Here is a 26,906-nt window from a genome sequence, read left to right as displayed (position 1 = left end):
ATATAGATGAGTTGCCGTGGGTTTCATGAAACACCTCCGAGATCTTCGGCCAGCATTGTTAGGAGTCTATTCTGCCCTGGGAGGTGGATAACGTGTTAGTCGATAAGGCCCATCGTGTCTGTTCGATCCGGGCGGGATGAGGATAAGTCCTGTCGGTCGTGTGGCGTGATCCCAAAGAGCTTGTAGACAATTGGCATGCTTCTATAAGTCTGGTATGTGTCACCTCGATAAGTTGGGCGACCCCGAGCTACTCAGACCTCGGTCCTTGCCGAGGTGTCCGAGACACCCAAGGTGGCTTGGCCCACCGAAGTGGCAGGTGGCACTGAGATAGTAGGAAATGCTGAGTCACAGTCCAATTAGCAGGTCGCACCCACGTGTTTACTGTTTAGTAGGTCAGGCCAAATCACCCCTCATCAATGCTAACGCTAACGTATAAAGCTTCAAAACAGCCCATCTATTTATATATCTATCTATCTATCTATATCTATCTATCTATCTATCTATCTTCTTGCTCTATTTTCCACAAGAAGTTGTCAAGTTCTTGAGCATCTTGGGAGCTAGCATAAGGTATGAACTCCCGAATCTTCACATGAGAAAGGGATAGTATTGTGGAGGGGCTAGGAGTGCTGGCCATTGCTCTCTTTGGGAGTGCCTTATCTCCTCTCATGTCATTCAGTTATGCTTGGAGGTCAGCAGGGGCGGCTATGGCAACTTTCATGGTCACCCACTCTCTCTTGATGTCTTCTAATTGTGCTTGAACGACTGTGGGTGTAGGCATGACTCTCTTCCATGTCGACCATTAAGCTCCCATCTCATCAACTTGGTCTTGGATGTTGGTTCGAGATGAACTCCCTTCTTGTCGGGATGATGTGCCAAGGATATCCTTGAGGGTGCCATTCAAGACATCTTGGACCTTGTTCAAGTGGGCTTCTAGCTCCATCATGGAGCTCTTGATGGTTTCCACGTTAAGGTGGATCTCTTCCACTCAATCACGCATCTTCCCAACTATCACCTTGCAACGAGGGGTGGCATGTGTCGAAGGAAACAAGCTTGTTAACCGACTTGTAATGCTCACTCAATTTGGATGTGTGGCCCTTCAAGGCTTTCTCTACAATGGCTTCATCGCCTAGTGGTTGATTGGTCTCATAAACGTAGGCAAGCCCAAGTTGTATCTCGTCCATGACTTCCCTATTGTGCTTCATTGCACCATCGCTAGTGTCCTTGTGCAAGGATTGTGATGCATTGAAGAGCAACCTGCTCTGATACCAACTGTCACAGGGCTAGTTGATAAGGTCTTATGTGGCACTCGATTAGGTCGAGTGAGCCTACGAATGCAAGCAATAACACATAAAGGCAACAAGAAGGCACACAAATTAGTTAGCACTTTGTATTGCATTAAATGTTGGGAAGCACAAGCACACAAGTTTGTGTCGAGGGGACCTCGTTCTTAATCTTTACATAGTATTGGCACCACTCAACTACCTACCTCCCCTCAAAGAGTAAGTTAAGCTTTTGGGAGAATGATAGAAAGAAACATCAAAATGGTGAAAAATTATACTAGGTAATTACAATAATGTCATTAGCGTTCCCCCATACAAAATACATAGATAGCCCACCCATGACATACACAATGACACTCCAAAGGCATGCTGAGGGCACGACGAAAGGTGCATGTTGGTGTGGTGTAGGAGTCACTTGTGACAAGGGAGCATCTTTTGTTCTTTTTAGCTTATGATATGGAGGCCCTGAGAGTGCTGAAAAGAGGTAATTTTCACTTTCCATTCACTTTAATGGAAAGTCATTGCAATTGATTCAATGGAACATGGAGATGGAGAAAGGATCTAGACTGCAAGAGGCGAGATAGTAGAATGTTAGATGTTTTATGATACCCCTCCATGCATGGTCAAGGATTGATTCTTTGGGGTTGATGGTTTGGGCACATGCTGTCGGAGATTTCCCTAAATTACTTACTCTGGAGGTGGCAAGGGAGATCTATGTTGTGAGAATGGCTCAAGGGACCCACTTTCTCTCTTTGAGGGTGTGTGACAAAGCTTTAAATTGGTGAGATTAGAGGTTGGGGAAGCTTCAACACCTATAAGATAAGTTCCAGATGGAGAGATTCTTGTGAACCTTGGATCATCTTCGCTCTTGTCATTAAAACAATTAAAAAAGGGGAGAGGGGGGGGGAGGCGAAAGGCAGATGAGAAGACCAGTAAGGATTTCTTCCGATGGAGCTTGGTTTGCCCCTTAAGTGGAGGCGGAGTTGCAATTGGTACCGACAACCTAGGTTAGGAGCTCAAAAACTAGGTGGAGATGCAACTTTCGGATTCAATTTCAAAATTTTCTTCGATGGGGTTGGGGAGAGTTGATGAGTTGGCAGGGAGGGAAAAATGGAAGGTGCTTGCATCCCATTCAAGCCATCTTGAGTAGAGATGTTTCGGTGAGACAGGATTCATCTATAGAGGGCATGAAGATGCTTATCTCAAATTCGTTCATTTGGGTCCAATTAAAGGTGGGTGCATCCCTAGAAGAGCTAAAATGCATGTGACTCTAATAAAAAAGGCAAGCTTGAAGGTGATTTGCAAGAGAGATGTGGAAAGGAGGGTCTAGTACGCAATGGAGTTGGCTAGGGAAGGGGATTTAAGACAAAGTTTAGCACCAATTTTAGAAAGTGGCAACTTAGAGGCTTTAGTTGAAGTGACACAAAGAAGAAGGCTTGAAGAAATTGAGTCAGGCAATTATGTTTCGCCTGAACTCCCGAGTATTCAAGAAGTGTCAACCTCAAAAGAGGGGAGGGTATCAAGTACAAGGCCAGTGGAAAAACTCATAGAAAAATTTAGGTGGCTAAGATGTATGGCTTTTTTTTTTGGGATGGGAGAGTGGAGTAAGAGAAGCTTCGAGCGAGAGGCACAAAAAGAGAGGGAAAGAGAGACAATGGAGCAATGAAGAAGGTGACTATAAGAGAGAAATGTTTCTCTTGATGAGGCTAATGAAAATTTCAAGTTTAGAGGATTACCAGGAAGTAGGAAATTGAGAAGGTTGGCGGACTTTTATGTGGATACTTCTATCAAAATAGATATGAGGATGGCAAAGTCAACCAGGGGAAGAGGTAGGGGTGGTATGGAGGAGATCAGTTTAGTTATAGCCTTCTTGTTTCTCATTGCAAGTAAGTGGTTCATGGATAGGTAAGCTTGGTTTTTGGTTTTTTGTTTTTTTCTTTAGATGGAAGTTTTCTTGGTCTTAAGGCAGTTTGTGGTTAGTCATTATGATAGAGGGTGGGTGGAAATTTTTCATTGCCACCTTGATCTCTTTGGACTGATCTCCTTTTTGTATTCTCTCCTTAGTTTTAATAAAATTTTTTCTTATACTTATCAGAAAAATGACGATCAAGATATAGATTTATTTGATTTTAGTAGCTCAATAATGAAGGAGGTTAGAAGTATCCATCCATAGGCTGTGTTTAATAGGAAGAATGCTCCTTAGAACATTCATCACACTTCAAGATATTACTAATAGGGTTTACACTAGTTAGGGATTGAACGAAAACATTCTTTTAGTCTAATCACTTAGTCATGGTTATTATCGATTTAGGTTTCAATATCAATAGGATTATGATAATGTTAGAAATAATGTCCATGGGTTATTTATGATCAATGGTTGATCTTGGCTAAGTGCCAAATTGGTAGGAATTAAGAACCCAAAGGCAGTGAGTTTGAATCAGGTTGTAGTTTGGATTCAAGTCTATAAAATTCCATTTGAGTTAGTAAGAGAGAATGTTGCTCAAGGAATTGGAGCTTCATTACTCGCATGCCTAGGTTTTAAGTTAAATGGTGCAATTATTAGATTAAATGTGATCGTAGACATTGATTGACCTCTTAATAAAGTTTGAAGTTTTGTTGCTCCTCATATCTAGGTGGTTTATTATTATGAAAACCTCCTAAGAATTTGTTATATGTGTGGATGTCTAAGACATGGTTTCCATAGATGCGCCATGCAACTTCAACCAATCTGGGGAGGAATAACATCCTCCAAACTTTAAGGACTCTATCGAGGAATAGAGAAGATTAAGTCAAGGAAATAGAGCTTCTTCGGATTCTTGTTATGGTGGAGTAAGTGGAGGTGATAGCAAGAGTTGGGTGGTAGAAAGCTCCTTGGCAGCAACAAGTAGCAATGAAGAAATGACAACAAGTGAGGTGGCACAACCACAAATTTTGGCCAGTAAGACTTGGACAAATCCTAGGCCTAATAGGGTCGAAGGTCCTAATCATGAGTACTTACTTTCTCAAGCTAGCAGAATTCTAGAGATGCTAAATCAAACTACTTTGGGTTTGATTTCTTCTTTTTTTTTTTTTCTTTTTTTTTTAGGCCATGACTTAACCCAAACTCTAATGTGATGGGGATTCAAAGATCGAGTATGGATTTACTAATTAAGGTTAGTTCATGGATCTAAACAACTCAAGATGGACTATGATGGCGAGTTTCATTCTACCTATAAATCAGGGGCATTGAGTTCCATTGATGAAGGGGCTTTATGGAACAAGGAAAGAACCCTGAGATGGTTGAGGAAATAGTTCATAAATGTGTAGTTGCTTCCATAGGTAATAAAAGAATCATAATTAAGGAGCTTAGGTAGGGAGTAGGCAAGGTCAAAGCAATCAATATTTCATCTGGAGAGCAATCAAGATGAATAACTATTGGGTAATCCTAATCTCTCATCTCATTTGAATAAATAAGTGCTTATCATTTTCCTCTTGGAAATATCATGGAGTGGCAAGAAAGTTTTTCTTTCAAAACTTAAATTGCTTTTTTAAATTTAAAATGCTAGATTTTGTTTCTCTATATGAAGCAAGGTTTCAAATGAAAAAATTTTGTTGGTTGCTAGTAAATTGCAATATCCTAATTATTTTTTTGTTTAATTTCAAGGAAGAGTAGGAGGATTATCTTTATTTTGCAAGGAAAATCTTCTTGTGGATATTTTGTCTTCATCAACTAGGTATATTTTAGTTTCAATAGAATTGTATCTTACAACTAAGAAATAGTTAATTTGTTTTTTTGCATGTAGGAACATATAAGCAGAAAAAATTAATTTTTTGATATGACTGAATTTAAGTAAAGGAGAAGAGGATCAGAGAGAGGGAGAAAGAAAGAATTCTACGGCAGAAAATGCTGATGATTTTTATTCACTCCTTCAGGCTATATTTATAGCCTTACTGTGTAACAACAATGCTACAAACTAGGAAATAAAATAGGAACTGCTCACCCCTGGGGCTTATCTACTAAAACAAACTAAGCTTATCTACTACTGGCTAAAAGATATTCAAAGATACTAACAGACTAAAGAAACAAACTTGACCAAGTCTCATGTTGCCACTACCACATAATTCGTGCACATATCATTTTTTGGGAGCATTTTCATGATGTTATGAGGCAACATGTGACTCGTAATACACCCTTGATTTGTCTAGGTGGTTTTAATGTTGATTTTTCTATTCAATCTAATGAATTAGAGGATCATAACATGTTAGCATTGTTGCAGAAGAAATTTATAAAATGTGCTTTTTTATTTTGTTAATTCATGCCATCTTAATGAGATAAATGTATGTGGAGGGTCAAATACTTGGAGTACTAGTTAAAGAAGTTTAGGCATATTGGAAATGAAACTTGATCTAATTTTTGTTTCAATGAATTGCTTGGAACTATTTGACTCTATATGTTTTTTCCTTTGTCCAAGATAGGGCTCGGATCATATACCTCTTGTTCTTGTTATTAACTTAGAAGTTGATGATAAACCAAAACCTTTTCATTTCATTGAGGCTTGACTATATGAAGAGGATTGTTGGAAGCTAATTAGAGATAAATGGAATCTAGGGGGTAGGAAGTTTTGCTAGTTGCTACATAATGACTAGATTAGATCGAATTAAGGAAGGGGAATGGATCATTGATTATGAAAGAATATATTTGTTATTTGTGAATCACTTTGAAAAACTTTTTAGGTCTGAAAGAGAATATGCCATAGAGTTTCCTCATATTTTGAGCAAGTAATTATGGTAGAAGATAATATTTCTCTGCTTAAAACACTTATTGTGGAGGAGTTAAGGAGGTGATCATTTTTTCTAGGAGCTTTAAAAGATCCTAGGCTTAATGGTATCCCAACTTTGTTTTACCAAATATTTTGGAAGGACATGGGACATAATCTTTTTTATTTTGTTTGTGACTTTTTTTTTAGAATAAAAAAATTGTTAGTAGAATAAATCAAAACTTGTTGGTTCATGGAGCCTTGTACGGTTAAGGGTTTTCAACCAATAAGTTTATGTAATGTTCTATATAAAATTATTACTAAGCTTTTGGCCAATAGAATGAAACATTGCTCCAAAAATGTATTTCTCCTATTCAAAGTGCTTTTGTCCCAAGAAGGTAAGTTCATGAAATCTTGCATTATGCCAAGAAAAAAGCATTTTGGAGAAGTATTATGATTGTTAAGATAGATATTTCAAAAGCATATGACACTCTAGAATGGGATTACTTATTGTAAAGTTTGAAAGAATTAGGGTATTGTAAACTATGAATTTCTTTGTTTTGATTAATGGAGTGGCAGAAGGTCATTTTGGTGCCACTAGGTTAGTGGACCCAATGCCTAACTATTTGTTTGTTATATCCATAGAGGGGTTAACTTGGTTGATTCTTAAAGCTAGTAATGAAAGGAAACTTAAGGGAGTTAAAATGGCTGGAGAGGCCTTTGAAATATCACATCTTTTGTTTTTTGAAGATGTATTACTTTTTAGGAAAGCTAATAGAGAGGATTTTTGACTTTATTGAGGTTACGATAAGGGAATTTAAAAAATAATCTAGATTAAAAATCAATTTTCAGAAATCTTGGTTGGTTTAGTAATAATATTCCAACTAAAGGTCAAAAGGTGTTAAGATGACAAATGAAGATGTTCCCCCTTCCCAAGGTCTATAAATATCTTGGAGTTCCTATTTTATGGAGAAAATAGAAACATGAATCTTTAGAGTTCATTTTAGATAAGATGAAAAGTAGATTAGCCTAGTGGGAAGCATCGTGTTTATCCTATGCTGAGAGAAGAACTTTGATTTAGTCAAATTTAAAAACTATTCCTTTGTGTTGTATGACTGTGACTAAATTTTTTAAGCAAAGCCTTAAAAAGGTTGAGCAAACCCAAAGGAAATTTAGGTGGAGGGGCTCTAAAAATAAATAAATTGGGGCTAAATTGGTAAGTTGGTTATTCCTTTTTGTTCCTAGGAAAGAAGGTGGTCTAGGTTTTAAATAGCTAAACTTCTGAAATAAAGCTTTGCTTTGTAAATTGGCTTGGAGATATATTAAGGAGTCAAATTATTTATGGGTGAAACTCCTAAGGAATAAATATCTCAAAAATGATGAAATTCTTCCAAGCAGAATAACTACCTTTGCCTCCCCAATTTGGAGAGATCTATATAAATATTTGCGGATCCTTTTGCTATATCTAGGTGTCTAAGTGTGTAAAGATTCTCATGTTAATATCTAGAATTATCCTTGTATTTTTTATGGTTTTTAAATTACATCCTCCTATTGGTCCTCCGTATAAGACCAATCAATGTTTAGTGATTAAAGATTTGACGAGAAATTCTGAAGGAGATTGAGATAGTAAACTTGAGCATTTGTTCGGATAGATTATTTTCAGGCTAGAAACTCATGATATTTTCATCTGGTTGGGGGCATCTTATGGATTATTTTCAATTAAGAGTTTCTACTTTCAACCCTAGAAGTGATTGAATTTATCTTTGGATGACAACTTGTTAAAATTAATTAGAAAGGTTAGGAAATTAAAGATGGCTTTGAAATTCAGAATTTTCTCATGGGCTTGCTTAGAAATTTCATTTACACAAAAACTAGATTGGCTGATTGTATTACCATGGAACCCACATTGCATGCATTATCCTTCCCCACCATGCATTATCCTCTACATGGATAACCCAAACTCTTGCTAATCTAATTAGTTGTTGTAATCTCTATCTATAACCTCAATCTCTTCTTGTATATAAATTCTCCAAACATTGTATGCTTTTCATCAAGATAATAAAGTCAGAATAATTATTTTACAAGGTATCAGAGCAACTTCTTATTCTGATACCTCAGCCTCCATCACGACCGACGTCACTTTTGACGATGTCAATAGTCCATACTACCTCCATCACTTAGATAACCTAGAGAGCATCCTAGTTACATCCGTACTCATGAGAGAAAATTACATGACTTGGCATCGAGTCATGATAATGGCTCTCTACGGAAAACAAAATGGGATTCATTGATGGTTCCACCAAACAACTTAACTCAATCGACCCCCTTCTTACTCAATGGTCGTGAGTCATTAACATGGTTCTATCAATTAAAGCAAGCCATGGGCACTCTCCAACAACACAACCTCTCCGTCACAACACATTACAATACTAAAAGGCCATTGGGATGAATTATCTAATTATTCTCCATCATCAGCTTGCTCATGTTCAGCATCCAAAAAATTAATATAGGACACATCTACAATAGTAACATTTAACGTAGCTTCTCATGGGTCTCAATGACACCTATTCAGGCGTGAGGCACTAGATTTTATTGATGGACCCTCTTCCCTCCGTTGGGAAATCTTACTCTCTTGTCCTACAAGATGAAATTCATTGCATGATTCACTCACAATCAACCATATTGGCTAACAGTGTTGCACTCATAGCAAAAACTAGCACGAAACCCGCCAACACAAATCAACGCCACCCCCATCAGACTCCCAGATGGTAGCATGACGACTGTTACCTCCATTGGCTTAGCTACTTTGAACAAATATATCTCTTTTGTATGTGCTTTATTTACCTAGTTTTAATTTTAATTTGCTTTCCATCAGTAAACTAATCAAAGCCCTGAATTGCTGTATCACTTTCTATGCTAACCATTGTTTGTACCAAGACCTTTCGACCACGACAATGATTGGACTAGGTAAGCAATTTGGCAAACTCTATCATTTTTCTGACATAAGTTACCGTCGTCTTTATTGGGTGCACATTCCCTAGTGAATCCTTCTTTTCTGATGCACGCTATTTTCTTTCCATTGTTGATGATTACACTCGCTCCACTTGGATATTTCTCATGCAATTTAAATCCGAAACACAAATATTTTGAATGTATTTTTAATTGCATGCGCACTCAATTTGGTTATGCCATCCAATCCATTGGCACGGATAATGATAGGGAAATTTTCTCGCAGCCCATGCCCATGCAATAGTTCCTCACATCCCATAGGATCCTCCAATATCATAGGTACGTCTCCACTCCTTAGCAAAATGGGGTCGTAGAGCGCAAACACCATCACTTGCTTACCTTCAGTTGATCACCTCCATGTTGTTAGCTTTCTCTACTACGCTTCCATTGGCCACCTTTCAACTGAAAAATTCGACCCCCGTGTTGGCTACCTTCATGGTCAAAAAGCATACAAACTCTATGATCTCCTTGATCGCACCGTTTTCACCAGTAGGGACGTTGGCTTTCATGAGGATGTCTTCCCATTCTCATCGACCTCTCTCCCTCCTACTTCATCACCTATCCTCTCTTGGCCTGTTGCCAAAATCATTGAACCCTCCACCCCTCTGGTGCATATCGAACCAACCCTTCATGACCCTCACTGGATGACCTTAACTCCACCCTTCTCTTCTGACAGCCCTGTCACCAACCCCACTCCCCCACCAGTGCCTAGCCACTACTCTACAAGGGAACGACAACCCCCATGTTATCTATAGAACTATTGCTACTCGGCTCAATCACTATTGGCTCCATGAAAGCCTACATACATCTCTCATCACTCTCTTTATCATTGCATTTCACCCTCTCATCTTGCACTACTTAGTTCACTTACCACTCATACTAAACCTTCCACCTTCTCGATTGTCGTTCAAGACCCTAATTGGCAATAGACCTGTTTACAAGCCGGGCTTTGCCTCTAAATTAATAGAATATGTTCAAGCCCAAGGCCAAGCCTAGCCTGACCATCGAGCCTAGGACTTGAGCCCGAGCCCAACCCTCATATAAAGGCCAAAGTTCAAGCCCGAACCCGGGGCCGACTAGAAATTTGGAAAAAACATTTTTTTTTAATTTTTATCCGAACTCGGGTAGGGATTTTTTGAGAAAGCCCGAAGCCCAACGAGAAAAAAAGGTCAGGCCTGAAACTGATACCACAGGCCTGAAATCCTGTCCAAGTCCGACTTAGATCGGGCCAAGCTGGGCTGGCCCGTCGGGCTACTTGGCCCATGATTAGGTTTAATTGGTAGGATGCCATGGCCAAGGAAATTAAGGCCCTAGAGGATAACCCCACTTGGACCATCATAGACTTGCCCCCGACAAACATGCCATTGGCTGCAAGTGAGTTTACAAGATTAAGTACAATTCTAACAACTTTATCGAGCGTTATAAAGCCCGACTCATAGCCAAAGGCTTCACACAATCTAAAGGGATCAACTATCATGAGACTTTTTCCCTAGTGGACAAAATGGGAACTGTGCGTTGCCTTTTATCCATTGCCACCATCAAAGGCTGGTCCATCTCAACTGGATGCCAATAACACCTTTTTACATGGAAACCTCGATGAAGAGGTGTACATGCAACTCCCACCAGGTTTCACCACTTAGGGGGAGAACAAAGTTTTCCCTCTCCACAAATCTTTATATGGCCTAAAACAGGCTTCATGAAATTAGTTCTCTAAGTTCTCTAATGCTCTCTTAGAAGCTGGCTTTATTCAATCGAAGGTTGATTATTCCTTGTTCGTTCTACATTCTAGCACTTCCTTCACAACAATTTTAGTATATATTGATGACATTTTAATTGATGGTAATGATCTCACTACTGTCGCCAAGTTGACTCCAAGTTTCATCTCAAGGATTTCAGCTCTCTAAAGTATTTTTTAGGCATTGAAGTTGCTTGCTCAAAGCATGATAGTTTTCTCAATCAGCATAAATACGCAGTGGACATCATCTTTGATGTAGGGCTTCTCGTTGCCAAACTAGTCGACTTTCACATGGAATAGAACAATAAACTTGGCAGAGACGATGGGCCATTTATGTCTGATCCGTCCAAGTACATACGCTTGATTGGTCGTTTGCAGTACTTGACCATCACTCGGATGGATATCGTCTACTCCATCAATTTTCTAAGCCTGTTTTTGAGCAAGCCCCATCAAGTTCATTGGATTGTTGTGCTTTGGGTCCATTACATCAAAAGCTCCCTTGGTCTTGGCGTTCTTCTCTCCTCTCAAAGTTCTCTTACGTTGCATGCTTATTGAGGCAAAGATTGAGGCGGTTGTGCTTCCACTCAACACCCCATTACAGGTTTTTGTGTTTACATTAGTGATAGCCTCGTCACCTAGAAGTTAAAAGAAGTAGGCAATTTTTCCCCATTCCTCCCCTGAAGCCGATTATCCTCTATGGCTAGTGTCACTTATTAAATCTAATGGCTACACTACTTACTGATAGATCTCAGCATTACTCCATCGTTTGCTTGACTTTTTTGCAATAACAAGACTGTCATATCCATTGCCTGCAATCCCATCTTCCATGAGAGGACGAAGCACATCGAGATTGATTGTCACCTTGTTCGCGAGAAAGTTCAGTCCAATTTGTTTAGGAATGACAATGGGGTGGGGCGGGGACAGGGAGCGTCTCTCTATCCCCGTCCCCGCTAACAGGGACAATCTTATCCCCATCCCCGTCCCCATGGGGATTCCCATCCCTATGAGGATCCCCACTCCCCATGATTTTTTATAATGTTAACCATTTTGTTTTTGTTTTTTATTTTATTTAAAAAATAAAAATAAAATAATTGAAAATTACAACCATATTAGAAAAGATTCAAACATATTCAACAATATTTTAAAAGTATTAATATATAGATACATGTATAGATATATACATATATAAATGTATGCATACATATATACATATATTAGTGAGGATCCCACAAGACAGGGATCGGGGTCCCCGTGAGGCGGGGAGTGCCCTGCCTGTTCTCTCCAACTTGAGGGGGAGTATTATCATGGGACCCATGTTGCATGCATTATCCTTCCTTGTTATCTTTCTCGAACCTCTATCTCTTCTTAAATATAAATTCTCCAAGCATTATACGTTTTACATCAAGATAATAAAGTCTGAACCATTATTTTATATATTGTACAATATTCAAGCCAAGAATCTATTCTTCATCTAATTTGTTATTGTCCTTTTGTTAAAGTTGTCCTTTTTGCTTCTCCATATGGACTTAGGATTTTAACTTTCCTATTTAACTCATTTGCAGAATTCTTATTAGAAATATGTAACTTTTTCCCATTCTATTCCTGAAACAAATAATGTGCTATGTTGGATTGCTATTGCTCTATTTTTTGTGTGGGTTACTAGGAATGATTTGATCTTTAAGAACATTTATGGATCTGTCCACTGGGTTTAAAATGCTGTTTGGAGAATTTTCTTAGAGCTGAATGGTTTTGGTTGTTTAGATTTGGATAGTAATCAGCGGGCTGTGAGTGTAGATAACTTGAACTCAATTCTTCCTCTGTTAGATCCTTTTGATGTCATTATTAAGTGCGATAGTGGGGTGATCCCCAATGTTGGAATTTCCTATCGTTGATAAATTTAATTTTTTGAAGCAATTTTTTAATGTTGATCAGTTTAGGTTTATTTCTAAAACAATGTGATGAAGGAAAATTTGGCCCGACCTCACAGTTATGCGACACGTGGCAGAAACAACAGCTCGGAAAAAGGGCCAAGCCTAGGCGTGAACAAGGGGACACCAGCGGACCGAACTCCCTACGAGGGGCCCGAACTCACCCTTGGCCCAAAACCAGAGTAATCCGAACTGGCCAACCTTGTAACAGCTCGGGATATACCTCGCCGAACTGGCCAACCTTATAACATCTCGGGATATACCTCGCCGAACTGGCGAACCTTGTAACAGCTCGGGGTATACCTCGCCGAACTGGCCAACCTTATAAACAGCTTGGGATATACCTCGCCGAACTGGCCAACCTTGTAACATCTCGGGGTATACCTCGCCGAACTGGCATGCCTTGTAATGGTTCGGGATACACCTCGTCGAACTGACCTGCCCTATAGATACCTCCGAACTCAAGACTTCGCCTCGCTCACCACTCCACATCACCTTTGGGCACCAAAACCAAACAAGTCATACCATGCCTGACACTGAGGAAGTCCGTGCCTGAGGGCACCGCACCTGACTGACTTGGGATCTAACGCTTGGCGGCCACACTCTAAACGGCCACCTGCCATCTCCACTGACACCGCCATCTCCAGTTAGAGAGACGGTTAGGCAGTGACGGTTCTGTCCCAGTAGAAAGGACGACGTCCGAATTGACAAGCGCAAGGGTAATCGTACCCGACCTGACAAGGGCCTCGGAGCGAGTGCGCGAAGTGATTATAAGAGCCCCCTGCCCCCAACAAACAATGTATGCAAACTTTGCGTTATCTGGTGTTATCTTGCTTTTGAAGGATTCTAACTTGAGCTTCGGAGCCGCTACATCGGGTTCCCCCCGGAGCTTCCTCGTCTCCACCGTTTCAGGTTCCCTGCTACCCAGTTCAGAAGCAAGGTCGTTGACAGCTAAGACTGGCCGGATCGCGCTTCATCAATTGGAACCATCTGTGGGAACGCTTCAAAAAGCCTCCCTCCAAACTTCCATAACCCCTTTTCTTAAAAAAACCCAACACTCATGGCCTCCTCCAGCAACGCCGGACGTGGCACGGAGACAAACACAACTGGGGAACAACTTCAAGTCCCCGTAGTGTGCATTGGACAGTTCACCATCCCCCTTTCAGTGGATGGGATCCCCAGCTTGAACACGCCACAAGCAGTGGCGCCCGTAAACCTTCCTACCACAAGCATCCCCTTTCCTCCCCCTATTGAGACAACCTTTACTGAACCAACTGCTGTCCCCCTAGCAGCCAACCAAAACCGGTTGGACGACTTGATGCAGTGCATGCGAGCAATGCAAGCCCAAATGCAACAGTTCCAGCAGCACCAGCTTCACCAGCACCAAGTGCTGCACAACATCTCCCAGTATCACTATCAACAGCAGTTCCCCTAACTGCCACTGAACCAACCACTACTTCCACCTCGCCACCCCGCTCCAAGGCCGGTCAAGGCCTCCCCGCAGGATGGATGCCCCCACCAGGGAAAGGCCTCCCGGCCCCAGAACCCCCGTAATAGCCAGGCCTCGTCCCCAGGCCGAAGAGAGAAAAATATCATCCCCGCCTCGCAACTCGTAAGGGGGTCGGGAACCTCGCCCACGAGATCGGCACCTCGGCGCTCCAAGCCCAAGTTCCCGCTCACAGAAAATCGATTCGGCGCCTTGGCGGCAGACTACCAGCATTCCGGGCCCATCGAGCTTGGTAACACGGAGGCCAGCAGCGCCAGTACAAGGCCCACTCAACAACGAAGGCGCCGGCGAAGTCGCCAAACCGCCACCTGTGTCTCGTCAGAGCTCAGAGGCAAAGAGACGAGCTCAAACGAGGTAGGAGCTGCCCCGATTCTCTCGGTTCCTTCCCCCCTCGCATCAGAACTCCTGGCAGTCCCCTTATCCAGAAATTTCAAGCTCCCACCTCTAGACAAGTACGATGGGTCCTTCGACCCCAACGACCACGTTGACGCTTTCCAGTCCCAAATGCACCTCGCCAGGGCCAGCGAATCGTGCATGTGCATGGCCTTCACCACCACCCTCAGGGGGGTAGCCCGCACTTGGTACAGGAACCTAGCCCCTGGGTCGATAAAGTGTTGGGCCCAGTTCGTGCAGGTCTTCATCGCACACTTTGTCATCAGCCAACAGTGCCCCATAATAGAGGAAAGCATCTTCGGAGTAGTCCAAAGGGAAGGAGAATCTATCCGGGGCTACATCAAGTGATTCAACGAAGCATGCTTGTAGATATCGCGGTTGGACCCTGCAATGCAGCTCATGGCGGCCAAAAGAGGGGTAACGCACAAAGAATTCAAGGCACATGGTGGCTAACCAGCCCGCAACTGTGGCCGAATTCCTCAAGCTCACAGACAAGTTCATGAGGACAAAGGAAGAAATCAACCAACAAACCGAAGGAGGGAACGAGAAAAGAAAGAGGGAAGGAGATCTCTCCAACCTGGTCGACAGAAAAAACCTGGCCCGGGAGCCGAAGCCGAACTTGTCGTTCCAAGCTCCCCTAGCAATTCGGACAGATTACATGCCATTAAACACAAAGTGGACCGAGATCTTAATGACAATCAAGGACGCCCCGTACGTGAAGTGGCCACCTCGCCTAAAGGGAAATCCGAACGAGAGAAATAAGAATTTGTATTGTAGTTTCCATAGAGACCATGGTCATAGTACCGAGCAGTGTAATAAACTCCGGGACGAGATAGAAGGGCTCATCCGTCGCGGATACTTGAGAAACTTTGTACAACACAACAATAATAACAATAAGGCAGGTCGGCAAGGGGAGCACGAAAAGGATGCCCCCGAGTCTAGCAGTAGACCTGCCGAACCGTTGCAGCGACAGCCTCCGGAAGAGAGGCCAGTTTGGGGAACCATCCACGTGATTGTGGGAGGTTCGGTGGTAGCAGGGTGTACCTCGGCAGCGGCCCGGACTTCAGTTTGCGAAGCGGCCCTCGAGGAACGGAACCCCCCAAAAAGACCAAAGACCGAAGAACCAATCTTCTTCACGGAGGACGACACGCGAGGGGTCCGCTACCCCCATGATGACGCGCTTGTCATTAAACTAAGGATCAGCGACTTCGAGGTCAGACGCGTACTCGTAGATTCGGGCAGCACAGCGGACATCCTCTTTAAATCAGCGTTTGGTCGGCTACAATTACAGAGGAGCGAGTTGAAGCCCGCGAACACTCCCCTGGTGGGTTTCAGCGGAGAGGAAGTCAGGCCCCTCGGAAAAATAACAGTACCTGTGGAAGTCGGCACATGGCCTTGTGCGGTCAGACTCAACCATGATTTCCTGGTGGTCGTGACCCCCTCCCTATACAATGCCATAATAGGGCGGCTGATCATGCATATCCTACGAGCGGTGGTCTCCACCTACTATTTGGCCATGAAGTTCCCTTCGGACTTCGGTGTAGGGGTAGCACGGGGCGACCAGCTCGAGTCCTGCAAGTGTTATGTTGCCGCCCTGAAGGGAAAAACCAAGGCGGCCGACGACCTCGAACTAGAGCGGCCTACGGAGCAGGGTGAGGAACGATCTTCGCCCACAGAGGAAACGGTCGCGATCCTGACTTCGGCTACGGACCCAGCTCGCACACTTCAAATCAGAGCTTCCGTCGAGGAACCCCTACGAACCAAACTGGTGAGTTTTTTACTTCAAAATTTAGATATTTTTGCCTGTTCCGTGGCTGACATGCCCGGCATTAGCCCCGGCCTGATAACTCACAAACTTAGTACTGACCCTGTAGTCTGACCCGTTAGACAGAAGAAATGCAACTTAGCCCCAGAGCGCTGGAGGGCGGTCGACGAGGAGGTCGAGAAGCTCCTCGTAGCAAACTTCATAAGGGAAGTCCATTACCCGAGCTGGGTGGCCAACCCGATGCTGGTAAAAAAGACGAACAGCAAGTGGCGCATGTGCGTCGACAACACCGACCTGAACCGAGCTTGCCCGAAAGATTGCTTCCCCCTCCCTAGAATTGATCGCCTAGTGGACGCGACCTCGGGACATGAGTTGCTAAGCTTCCTGGACGCCTACTCGGGCAACAACCAAATTTGGATGAACCCATCCGATGAGGAAAAAACCAGCTTCATAACCGAGTTCGGCCTATATTGCTACAAGGTCATGCCCTTCGGATTAAAAAATGCCGGGGCGACCTTCCAAAGACTTGTAAATAGGCTGTTTCGGCCCCTGATTGGCACAAAGATAGAGTGCTATGTAGACGACATGGTCGTCAAGACACAATTTTCACAAGAATTAATACAAGACTTAGATTCTGTCTTCCAAATCCTGCATCAGTTTAGCATGAAATTGAACCCCAACAAATGTGTCTTCGGCGTCACCTCGGGCAAATTCCTAGACTACATTGTTAATCGGCATGATATTGAGGCCAACCCGGACAAGATAAAAGCCATTCTAGATATGAGACCACCTCGGAAAGTAAAAGAAGTTCAGAGGCTAAACGGCCGCATAGCCGCTCTAAGCCGCTTCATGTCGAAATCAGCAGACCGCTGCCTACCTTTCTTCAAAGCAATCAAAGGCAAAGGGTTCGAATGGACCCAGGACTACCAGCTCGCGTTTGACGAGTTAAAAGGTTACCTCGCTAATGTGTCAACCTTAGCCCGGCCCGAGGTGGGCGAGGTCTTAGAACTGTACCTCTCGGCAAGCGATGAGGTGGTTAGTTCTGTACTAATAAAAGAAATAGACCGGGTCCAGCGACCCATCTATTATGTTAGTAAAATTTTGTAGGGAGCAGAGACAAGGTACCTGCAGATAGAAAAGCTAGCATACGCACTGGTGACAGCAGCTCGGAAACTCCGCCCATACTTCCAGGCTCACACCGTCATCGTCCTGACTGACAAACCTCTGAGACAAGTCATACTCAAACCCGAGGTTTCCGGTCGGCTGACGAAATGGGCCATCGAACTTAGCGAGTACAACCTCCAGTACAAGCCAAAAACTGCTATTAAGGCCCAAGCTTTGGCAGATTTTATCGCCGAGTGCACTTTCAGCCATGAAGCCCTACAGGTCGAGCCCGAGGTCCCCAGTTCGGGCGAACCCGGAGCTCCCGAGCCAATAGAGTCTGAACCCTGTGAAGTAGCAGCCAGTGTGGCATCTCTCCTGGTCAGGCGAAACGCAAACTGGGATGAGGAGCCCTGGATCCTTCACGTGGATGGTTCCTCGAACCAGCAAGGCAGCGGGGCTGGAATAGTCTTATGCGGCCCGGGCGGCACAAAATTAGAATACGCACTACGCTTTGAGTTCGCAGCATCCAACAACGAGGCAGAGTACGAAGCACTGATAGCTGGGCTGGACCTAGCGTGAGAGGTAAAGGCAAAGCACTTGGTCATCTGCAGCAATTCCCAGCTTGTGGTCAACCAAGTTACGGACGAGTATGAAGCACGCAAGCTCTCCATGATCGCATATTTGGCGAAAGTAAAAGAGGCCCTGCTCAACTTCCAGTCACACTTCATCAGGCAAATCCCGAGGTCAGAAAACACTAAGGCCGACGCTCTGTCCCGATTAGCCAGCACAAGTCACAACAACATGAGAACCGTGTTCATAGAGGACTTACCTCGGCCTAGTATTTTCGGGGGGGCAGAGGAGGTCGCTCCCATCCTGGAAGCAGAGCCAAGCTGAATCGACCCACTCGCGAGCTTCTTGATAGATGGAACCCTCCCTGCAGAACGCAATGCGGCCAAGAGAGACAGCGCCAGGCAGCCAAATACGTCATAATAGACGAATGGTTATACCGACGATCCTACACGCTCCCCTACTTGCGTTGCCTGCGACCTGCCGAAGCCAAGTTCGTACTCCGCGACACTCATGAAGGCCTGTGCGGCAGACACTTGGGGGGCAGAGCACTCACACAAAAAGCACTTCGACAAAGATACTACTGGCCAACGATGAAGGCAGAAGTTATTGAGCTCGTCAGAAAATGCGACAAGTGTCAGAAGCACGCCAATATCCACCATTAACCTGCCTCCGACCTCAAATACCTCGCCAACCCGTGGCCCTTTGCACAATGGGGCATCGACCTCCTGGGGCCATTCCCACCAGCAACAGGTGGAAGAAAATTCCTAGTTGTTGCAGTAGATTACTTTACGAAGTGGATAGAAGCCGAACCTCTGGCAACTGTTACGGCCCAAAACATACAGAACTTCTTTTGGAAGAACATAGTATGTCGCTTCGGGTTACCTCGGGTACTAATTTCCAACGGCAAGAAGTTCGAGGATATCAAGTTCCAAAGTGGTGCCAGAACATGGGGATTCGGCAAAACTTCACATCAGTCGCGCAACCCCAGGCAAATGGTCAGACGGAAGTAATGAACAAAGCCATCCTGTGCGGACTGAAAGCACGTCTGGATCAAGCTAAAGGATTGTGGGCTGAAGAGCTACCAAGTGTCTTATGGGCTCACCGAACTACAGAAAAAATCGCCACGGGAGAAACCCCCTTCAATCTCACCTACGGCACTGAAGCAGTGATCCCGACGGAAATCGAAGTACCAACATTGCGACTAGAAACATACGACGATCGGACAAACGGAGACGAGTTATGTACCAACCTTGACCTATTGGACGAGGTAAGGGACCCCGCGCACATCCGGACAGCGGCATACCAGTAGCAGGTAGCTCGCTACTACAATGCCAGAGTAAAGCAACGAAGCTTCCGAGTCGGCGACCTGGTCCTTCGTATGATTATGGTGCCCGAACCCGGCGTGGGCAAACTTGGACCAAATTGGGAAGGGCCCTATAAAGTAAAGAGAGCGCTCGGGGGGGCATACGAACTCGAAACCTTGGAAGGCAAACAAGTACCTCGAGTGTGGAACATCGTGAACTTAAGGCGATACTACCTATAAACCGCCAAGCGAAGTGGACGAAATCAGGTCCTATGGGCCATGATGCAGAACCGAGAGGAACCTCGGCGTAAACAAGCAAAGAAAAGTCAGGCATATTATCAGCTCGGCAAAAAATCAGTTCGCTGCAAAAGCCTTCGCGGCAAAACAGGTCGCGGAAGTATAATAACCCGGACAAGAAAGTGGCGTATTCAGTTTGACAAAGAATCAGTTCTTGGAAAATGAACACGGGCAAAAAGATTATCTATTCCGTTGCAAGAAATAGGAGTACATTGGCCATCTGAAGGGACTTGCAAAAAAAAAAAAAAGTTGTTACATGCCCGGAGCTACTTCTTCGCCATCAGAAGGCACTTCAACAACACCCGAAGGCCCTGCCTCTCCTTCAGAGTCTGGCTCACTATCGACAGCACTGGCCATCTCCTGAGTTATATGCGAAGTGGATATGGCACTAACATCGAGGTCGGGGTACGTGTTCCGGATCATCTACCTGCTCAGTTTAAACCCCCTCCTGTAAGAATCCACCATCAAATCGTCAAAACGCGGAGAGGCAATGTAGTCTTCAACGGCCTTCTTCTTGGCATCTTCAATGCCTTGGGAAAAAATCTGTGTTCTCTCCCTGATGTCCTCCTGAAGATATTCGACTTGATGCTGCAAATCCAACTTCAAGTTCGCCATGTGCTTGACAACTACCCCCATGGCCTCGGCATCACGCTGAGACCTTGCCTGCCTAGCCATTGCGACACGAGCAGCCTCTTCGGAAGCATAAGCAGTCGCCTCAGTAGCTCGGGTATTCGCCTCTGCAGCACGGAAAGCCTCTTCGGCAGCATGGGCGGCAGCCTCAACAGCTCGTGCCTGTCGCGAGCTCCTCTCCACTTGGGCTACTAAGGCATGAATCGAAGAATTCACCTACCAAAAGAAACAAGTGAGCAAAAACAGCAAAAGCAACAGAAAATGAAAAAGGCAGACAAAATCTAACTTACCACCATAGCATGTGTTACAGCGCGACAGGCGACCTGATTCAAAGGAAGATCGGTCCACGCCGTGATCTCCTCAGGGAAAGTAGCCTCCCTACTCTTCTGAAGAGCGTAGTTTGGCGTCAACACGCTCTTGAACTCCCCTTGAGCTCCCGAACCCGAGGGCCCAGCCCACGCATGAGCTGACCCAGAGTGAGCAGGAGCACTTGAGTATGCAGGAGCGCCCGTATGAGTGGTCTCAGCGTAAAGCGCCCCGGCAATTTCATGCATCGGTGGAGTCACCTTGGGCTCCCTGGGTAGATCCTCCAGCGTGTGGTCTGGAACTTGGGGCTCCTCATCCAGGGGCAGCTCGGTACAAGTTCGCTTGGTGACCCGCTTCCTCCTCTTCATACCTTGGAACAGACGCCCCCCACGAGTTCTCTCCACGTCCATCACACATGCAGAAACGAGTTCGACATCAGAAAAAATGAAGGAACAAAGCAAGCAAGAAACCGCATAGCTAGAAACCTACCCAAACTCAGGCCAGCCGCAATAAGTTTGGCCTCCGTTAAGTAGTGATGGCACTTTAAACCTTGTTGTGCCCATTGCCGGAGGCCCTTCACCGTCTCTTTATCGAGAGTAACACCTGAATCAGGAGCGGCCTCACCCCACCCGGTCTGAAAGGGCCATCCTTGTGCACTTCGCACACCGAAGTAGTCCCGCTTCCACGCCGGGACCTTATTAGGAAAATCGTGCAGAAGCTTAAAGCCCTGGCGAGGAGAAAGGTAATACGCCTGTCTTCCCCCAGGAAGAGAACCCGCCTGTCTCTTGAGCATCAAGATGGAGGAGAATATCTCTAAGTCTAAGGGGAAATTCTGCTCGCAAAAAAGGGAAACTGTCCCCACCAGGTTCCGAATAGAGTTCAGATGAAGTTGGCCAATGGTGACACCGAAGTGGTTTATGACTTCGATGAGAAGGGGGTGGAAAGGAAGTCGCAACCCCGCAGCGAGCTGCTCTCAGAAAATCACGATCTCATCAGGATCGTGCTCCCAAGGAAAGCTACCCGAAGGAATAAAATACGTATACCCCCCAAGAAGATTGTAAAACATAAGTATAGATTGAAGCCCCTCAGGCGTCATGGTCGAGGGACCAAACCTGTCTAGCATCCGACGTCGGCGAGAGGTAGACGCCAAACTGCCCGAAGCGGCTCGGCCTACTGGTTCATAGTCCTCAAGTTCCACCTCAGGATCACTGAGGCAGTCGGGGGATATGGCTCGGTTGGTAGAACCTACGTCAGCCCTACTTGAAGATTCGTCTGAGCTATCAAAGCTAAACATTGAGGAAAATGTGGATTCAGGAAGGTACTCACCAGAGGAAAGTTTTGAAGGCTCTGGAGATGGGAACAAGCCAAAGAACCTTGAAGGCTATGTAACCAGCCTTGACGCGAGCTGGAAAAAAGTTGGACGCGAGCTCAGTAAACAAACCGCAGAAGTGACAAATCGACTGGGGTCCCCCACTATTTATAGCTACAGTAACCAAGAACCGACCATGCAGATCAAAGACAATCCGACGGCCCACGTTTGCGCTGACCGCACGTCCCATAAGGTTGAGACGTGATTGGCGCACGTCTTTCCAAAAAGAGGGAAACGTCAGCGTCCGCCTTCTTGAAACCGACGTCGCGCCGACACACGTCTTTCTGAAACTAACTGCTGCACATCTCCCTGACAGCCGCCCGCACACGTACAACAGTGGCACGCTTTTTTCAAGTTTGAATGACCCGCTGTCACGCCCCAGCGGCGCAAAATTTTGAAATTTAAAACGCGCGCTGTCACAACCATCAGCATTTATGAGTAGGCACGTTTCCAGCCTTCTCGGAAACCGAAGAACCCTGGCAAAAGCAACTCGTGCAGTCAAGATTCGAAGGACGGGACAAATCCACCTACTACCTCGAGAAACTCCCCGCACCAGGGCAAGACCCTTGGCACGAGGAGTGGGGGCAATTGATGAAGGAAGATTTGGCTCGACCTCACAGTTATGCAACACGTGGCAGAAACAACAGCTCGGCAAAAGGGCCAAGCCTAGGCGTGAACAAGGGGACACCAGCAGACCGAACTCCCTACGGGGGGCCCAAACTCACCCTTGGCCCAAAACCAGAGTAATCCGAACTGGCCAACCTTGTAACAGCTCGGGATATACCTCGCCGAACTGGCCAACCTTATAACAGCTCGTGATATACCTCGCCGAACTGGCCAACCTTGTAACAGCTCGGGGTATACCTCGCCGAACTGGCCAACCTTATAAACAGCTCGGGATATACCTCGCCGAACTGGCCAACCTTGTAACAGCTCGGGGTATACCTCGCCGAACTGGCATGCCTTGTAACGGTTCGGGATACACCTCGCCGAACTGACCTGCCCTATAGATACCTCCGAACTCAAGACTTTGCCTCGCTCACCACTCCGCATCACCTTTGGGCACCAAAACCAAACAAGTCGTACCATGCCTGACACTGAGGAAGTCCGTGCCCGAGGGCGTCGCACCTGACTGACTTGGGATCTGATGCTTGGCGGCCGCACTCTAAACGGCCACCTGCCACCGCCATCTCCAGTTAGAGAGACGGTTAGGTAGTGACGGTTCTGTCCCAGCAAAAAGGACGACGGCCGAATTGACAAGCGCAAGGGTAATCGTACCCGACTTGACAAGGGCCTCGGAGCGAGTGCACAAAATGATTATAAGAGCCCCCTGCCTCCAACAAACAAGGTATGCAAACTTTGCGCTATCTGGTGTTATCTTGCTTTTGAAGGATTCTAACTTGAGCTTCGGAGCCGCTACACCGGGTTCCCCTCAGAGCTTCCTCGTGTCCTCCGTTTCAGGTTCCTTGCTACCCAGTTCAGAAGCAAGGTCGTTGACAGTTAAGACCGGCCGGATCGCGCTTCATCACAATGAATAGGGCAGCCCATAGATTGTCTCAGTAACTATGAGTGTTCTGTTGAAGATTCTGTTTCTTGGGTTAGCCCTTTTGTATTGAATAGTTTGTTTCTTTGTTTTGTTAGTGCTTTAATCTTTTCTCGGAAAAATGGAAGTTTGTGAGGATGTAGGGTTGTGTGAAGACAGTTTGGCAGATGTGCGTCTGTCCGCATCTTTCCGTGTGAGGTTAAAACAAAAAATATGCGAGTCCCGAAATGGGCTTCTCACATATTTTTGGCACACTGTCTTTTGGGGGCTAGATCTTCTATTTGCCAAACGAGAGTAGACTGAAAATCGTTCTTCCCAACTTGTAAACAGCCGAAAGTCCGTGCGACAAGACGCACCAAATGGGCCCTTAATTATCTGTTCTAACTTCCATGATTCCATCACTTCAGAGCGGACAAATTTTTTAACACAGATACGAAGCTTAGAGGGAAAGAAAAGTGAATAATACAAACCTAGTTTAACCGAGATGAGAACACTTTTTCTTTAATTAGCTGAAAAGAGAGCACTTCAGTGAGTAGGTGGGTTCATTTTGTAAAGGATATGCACCCTCAATCAGACCTTAAATTCTTTGAAGCAGAACACAGAACAGAAGCTCTTGTACTAACTCTACCCCTTGTAATGCACCTTCACCATTAAAACAAAAGAATTAAGGAAGGATTCATGGCTTGCTTCAAAAGGTGCTGCAATTATTACCCAAGCTCCGACGACGATGAGGTTTAGAACCGCCTCCGCACTCTTTCTCAGCTATGCTTACCAGGGACGACGACCCCATTGCCGACAACCAAGAACCAGTCGAACCTCAACAGCAGCAGCCCTTATCCTGGGATATGGTTTCCGATAGTCAGGACCTCATGACTGATATCCTTTCACGTCTGCCCATGACAGATGTTCTTCGAGCCAAGCCTGTCTCCAAACGATGGCACTCTCTCATCTCCGACCCCCTTTTCATTTCTGAATTCTTCCGTCGACACCCCACCTCTATCTCGGGACTGCTCTTTTTGGAACCTCGAAAGCCTCTGGACTAGAATTTGTTCCGTTTAACAGCAACAATCCTACTTCCACCCCCTTGATGGATTTCTCTTCTGTTCTGGGGATTGAAGTTGAGCATTCTTGCAATGGTCTCTTTCTATGTTGCAAGGACTCCTACTACATCTATAACCCAGCCATGAATCAGTTTAGACTACTTCCACCCCAGCCCAGTCATAAAATGGCGTTTTCTGTAAGCGTAGCCTTTGACCCCCGCAGATCTGCTCACTACAAAGTTGTGTTTATTATTGGCTCTGAATCTTCTGAGGGTGATGGCTGGCAGATTGAGATGTACTCGTCGGAGACAAGGCAGTGGAGACTCTCCGGAGAGCCCTTCACTTCAGATGGTATGGGTTTTGGTCCCGGCGTCTTCTGGAACGGTGCAATGCACTGGATTTGCCGGCCGGACACTTTACTGTGTTTTGATGTTGATCGAGAGTGTTTGATAGAGACGCCCACCATGCCTCAAGGGTCGAGAAAGGGGGAGTATCTCTACTTTGGGGAGTCCCGGAACCATTTACATCTTATAGTGACCAGTTCTGAGCAGCCTATCCATGGTGATGGTGATGGTGATGATTCTCAGGTTAGGTGCCTAGATGTGTTTGAGATAGAAAAGGACTACTCCGGGTGGTTTTTGAAATACAGAGTCAATCTCAATAGACGCCATAAGTGCGTCTCTATACTGCATCTTGTTCAGGGAGAGGAAGAAGAAGAGCAGTCATCGCTTGTGATGTATGTACCCGATAGCATCTACAGTTATGATCTTAAGAAACAGAGATTCACGAGTTTAACTGTTAATCGAATTAACATTCCTGGTAGGAGTGCTTGTTTAACGAGGTTAAATGTTAATCATCAAAGTATCACTAGTAGGATAAAATATTTCTGGTATTCTGCGCATCAATATATGGAGACCATGTCTGTTGTTTGATCATCTGTGTTTCATATTCAGATTCAGATCCTCCTCGCTTTAAATATATTCTTTTATCCATTTCCATTTTGACTGTTTTCATATATTATCTGCTGGTTGAGTTTCTCTGAGTGCCTGCAATTTGCTAAGGAATCCCAGAAAGCAAATCGCTTTAATCCTGAACTGAACACATGGTTTCCACTAATATCTTGTGATTTGCATTGCTGGACTTAGTGGAATCCAATCCACTTTTGAAATATCCAAATCCCTTTTGCTTTGATGTTTGATCACAATTTACTGCTTCGATATTTGGGTTGGGCTAGGCTTACCTGGCTAAATTTAAGTAAGCCTGGCCCATTATCATTCCTCCAAGGAGGGTGAAATCAAATTATCAAAGCCTACAACATGGACAAGACCCTTGGAATCAAATTATCAATTTTACAGGCTGCAAATACCAGGCCAGGTTTGGTACATTTCGGGCCAGACTCAGGAGGGAATAGATAAATGGGCCTAATTAGATATGCTTTACACCAAAAGAAGTTGGAGTAAAATATTATGTGCAAAATAATATCGCTGGTTGGAACTTGGAAGTGGAAGGGTTGGATTGGATCAGCACAAACCAGGATCTGCCCATTTTGATTTGTATATAATATATATTAGGCGTTAAATCTGCTGGGCTCAGTGGAAGCCCAACCCATCTAAAAGCGGGCCAGGAAGTTAAGCTTCTAATACTTATGTGACCGATAGTGGAAAGGATGGTCTTATTGAGAATAATTTTGTCTTTTTAAAAGAAGGAAGAAAGAGTGAAGAAAAGCACACCATGGATTTAATGAAAAATTTTGAAAACCCTATGCTTCCTTTCTCGAATATTTACTTTTATTAACATCTTAGTTGACAACAATACTATATATTATGAACGATATATCTTGTTTCTCCCTGGATTGCCAAATAAATAGCACAGTTGTGGGATAGGCGTCAACACACACATTGAGTGTCTACTTAGGAATGTGACTAATGTCTGGGCTATCAGTCATTATCTAAACATAGGGGCCATTACTTGATGTAATGGTGAAGTCTCGGGCTGGCAAGCATGAGAATCTGGGTTCCATGAGAGCGTATAAAATAATGCCAAAGGTTAGGACCCTATTGAATTTACCTGTCCCAAGACCCCGTATACCCCTATTCAAAAACCCACAATACTAGTATTAGATGGTGGTTTGCAATTATGGATATATGAATTCTTGAAAACATAACCACCAGAACTCGGATATGCTTCCCACAAAGCACTCCCCAGCCCAACCCCACAACACATTACAGCCTTACATTGAGAACATCTCCTGTACTAAGTATGTAATCATTCATAGGGAGATATTTTCAATACATGGCTGCAATGTGCTGTAGGGTTGGTTTGGGGAGCAGATCCGGATTCACAATTACTGGGCTGGTGGTGTTGGAAAAGTTAACACCATAGAGCTCCAAC

General features: G+C 44.7%; 1 protein-coding gene across 1 annotated transcript; it reads left to right on the top strand.

The window, feature by feature from the left end:
- The first annotated feature begins 24,700 nt into the window (after positions 1-24,700).
- Positions 24,701-25,447, top strand: LOC148844186 (F-box protein At5g07610-like). Its single transcript, XM_088959515.1, has one exon. The coding sequence runs from the start codon at positions 24,701-24,703 to the stop codon at positions 25,445-25,447; it is 747 nt and encodes a 248-aa protein (XP_088815641.1).
- The last annotated feature ends 1,459 nt before the right edge of the window (positions 25,448-26,906 follow it).

This window comes from Nelumbo lutea, chromosome 8 (assembly GCF_056320005.1).
Source record: "Nelumbo lutea isolate HS-2025 chromosome 8, American lotus-T2T, whole genome shotgun sequence".
NCBI lineage: Eukaryota > Viridiplantae > Streptophyta > Magnoliopsida > Proteales > Nelumbonaceae > Nelumbo > Nelumbo lutea.
Note: the sequence above shows the minus strand (reverse complement) of the source record. Positions and strands in the feature narration are given on the sequence as shown.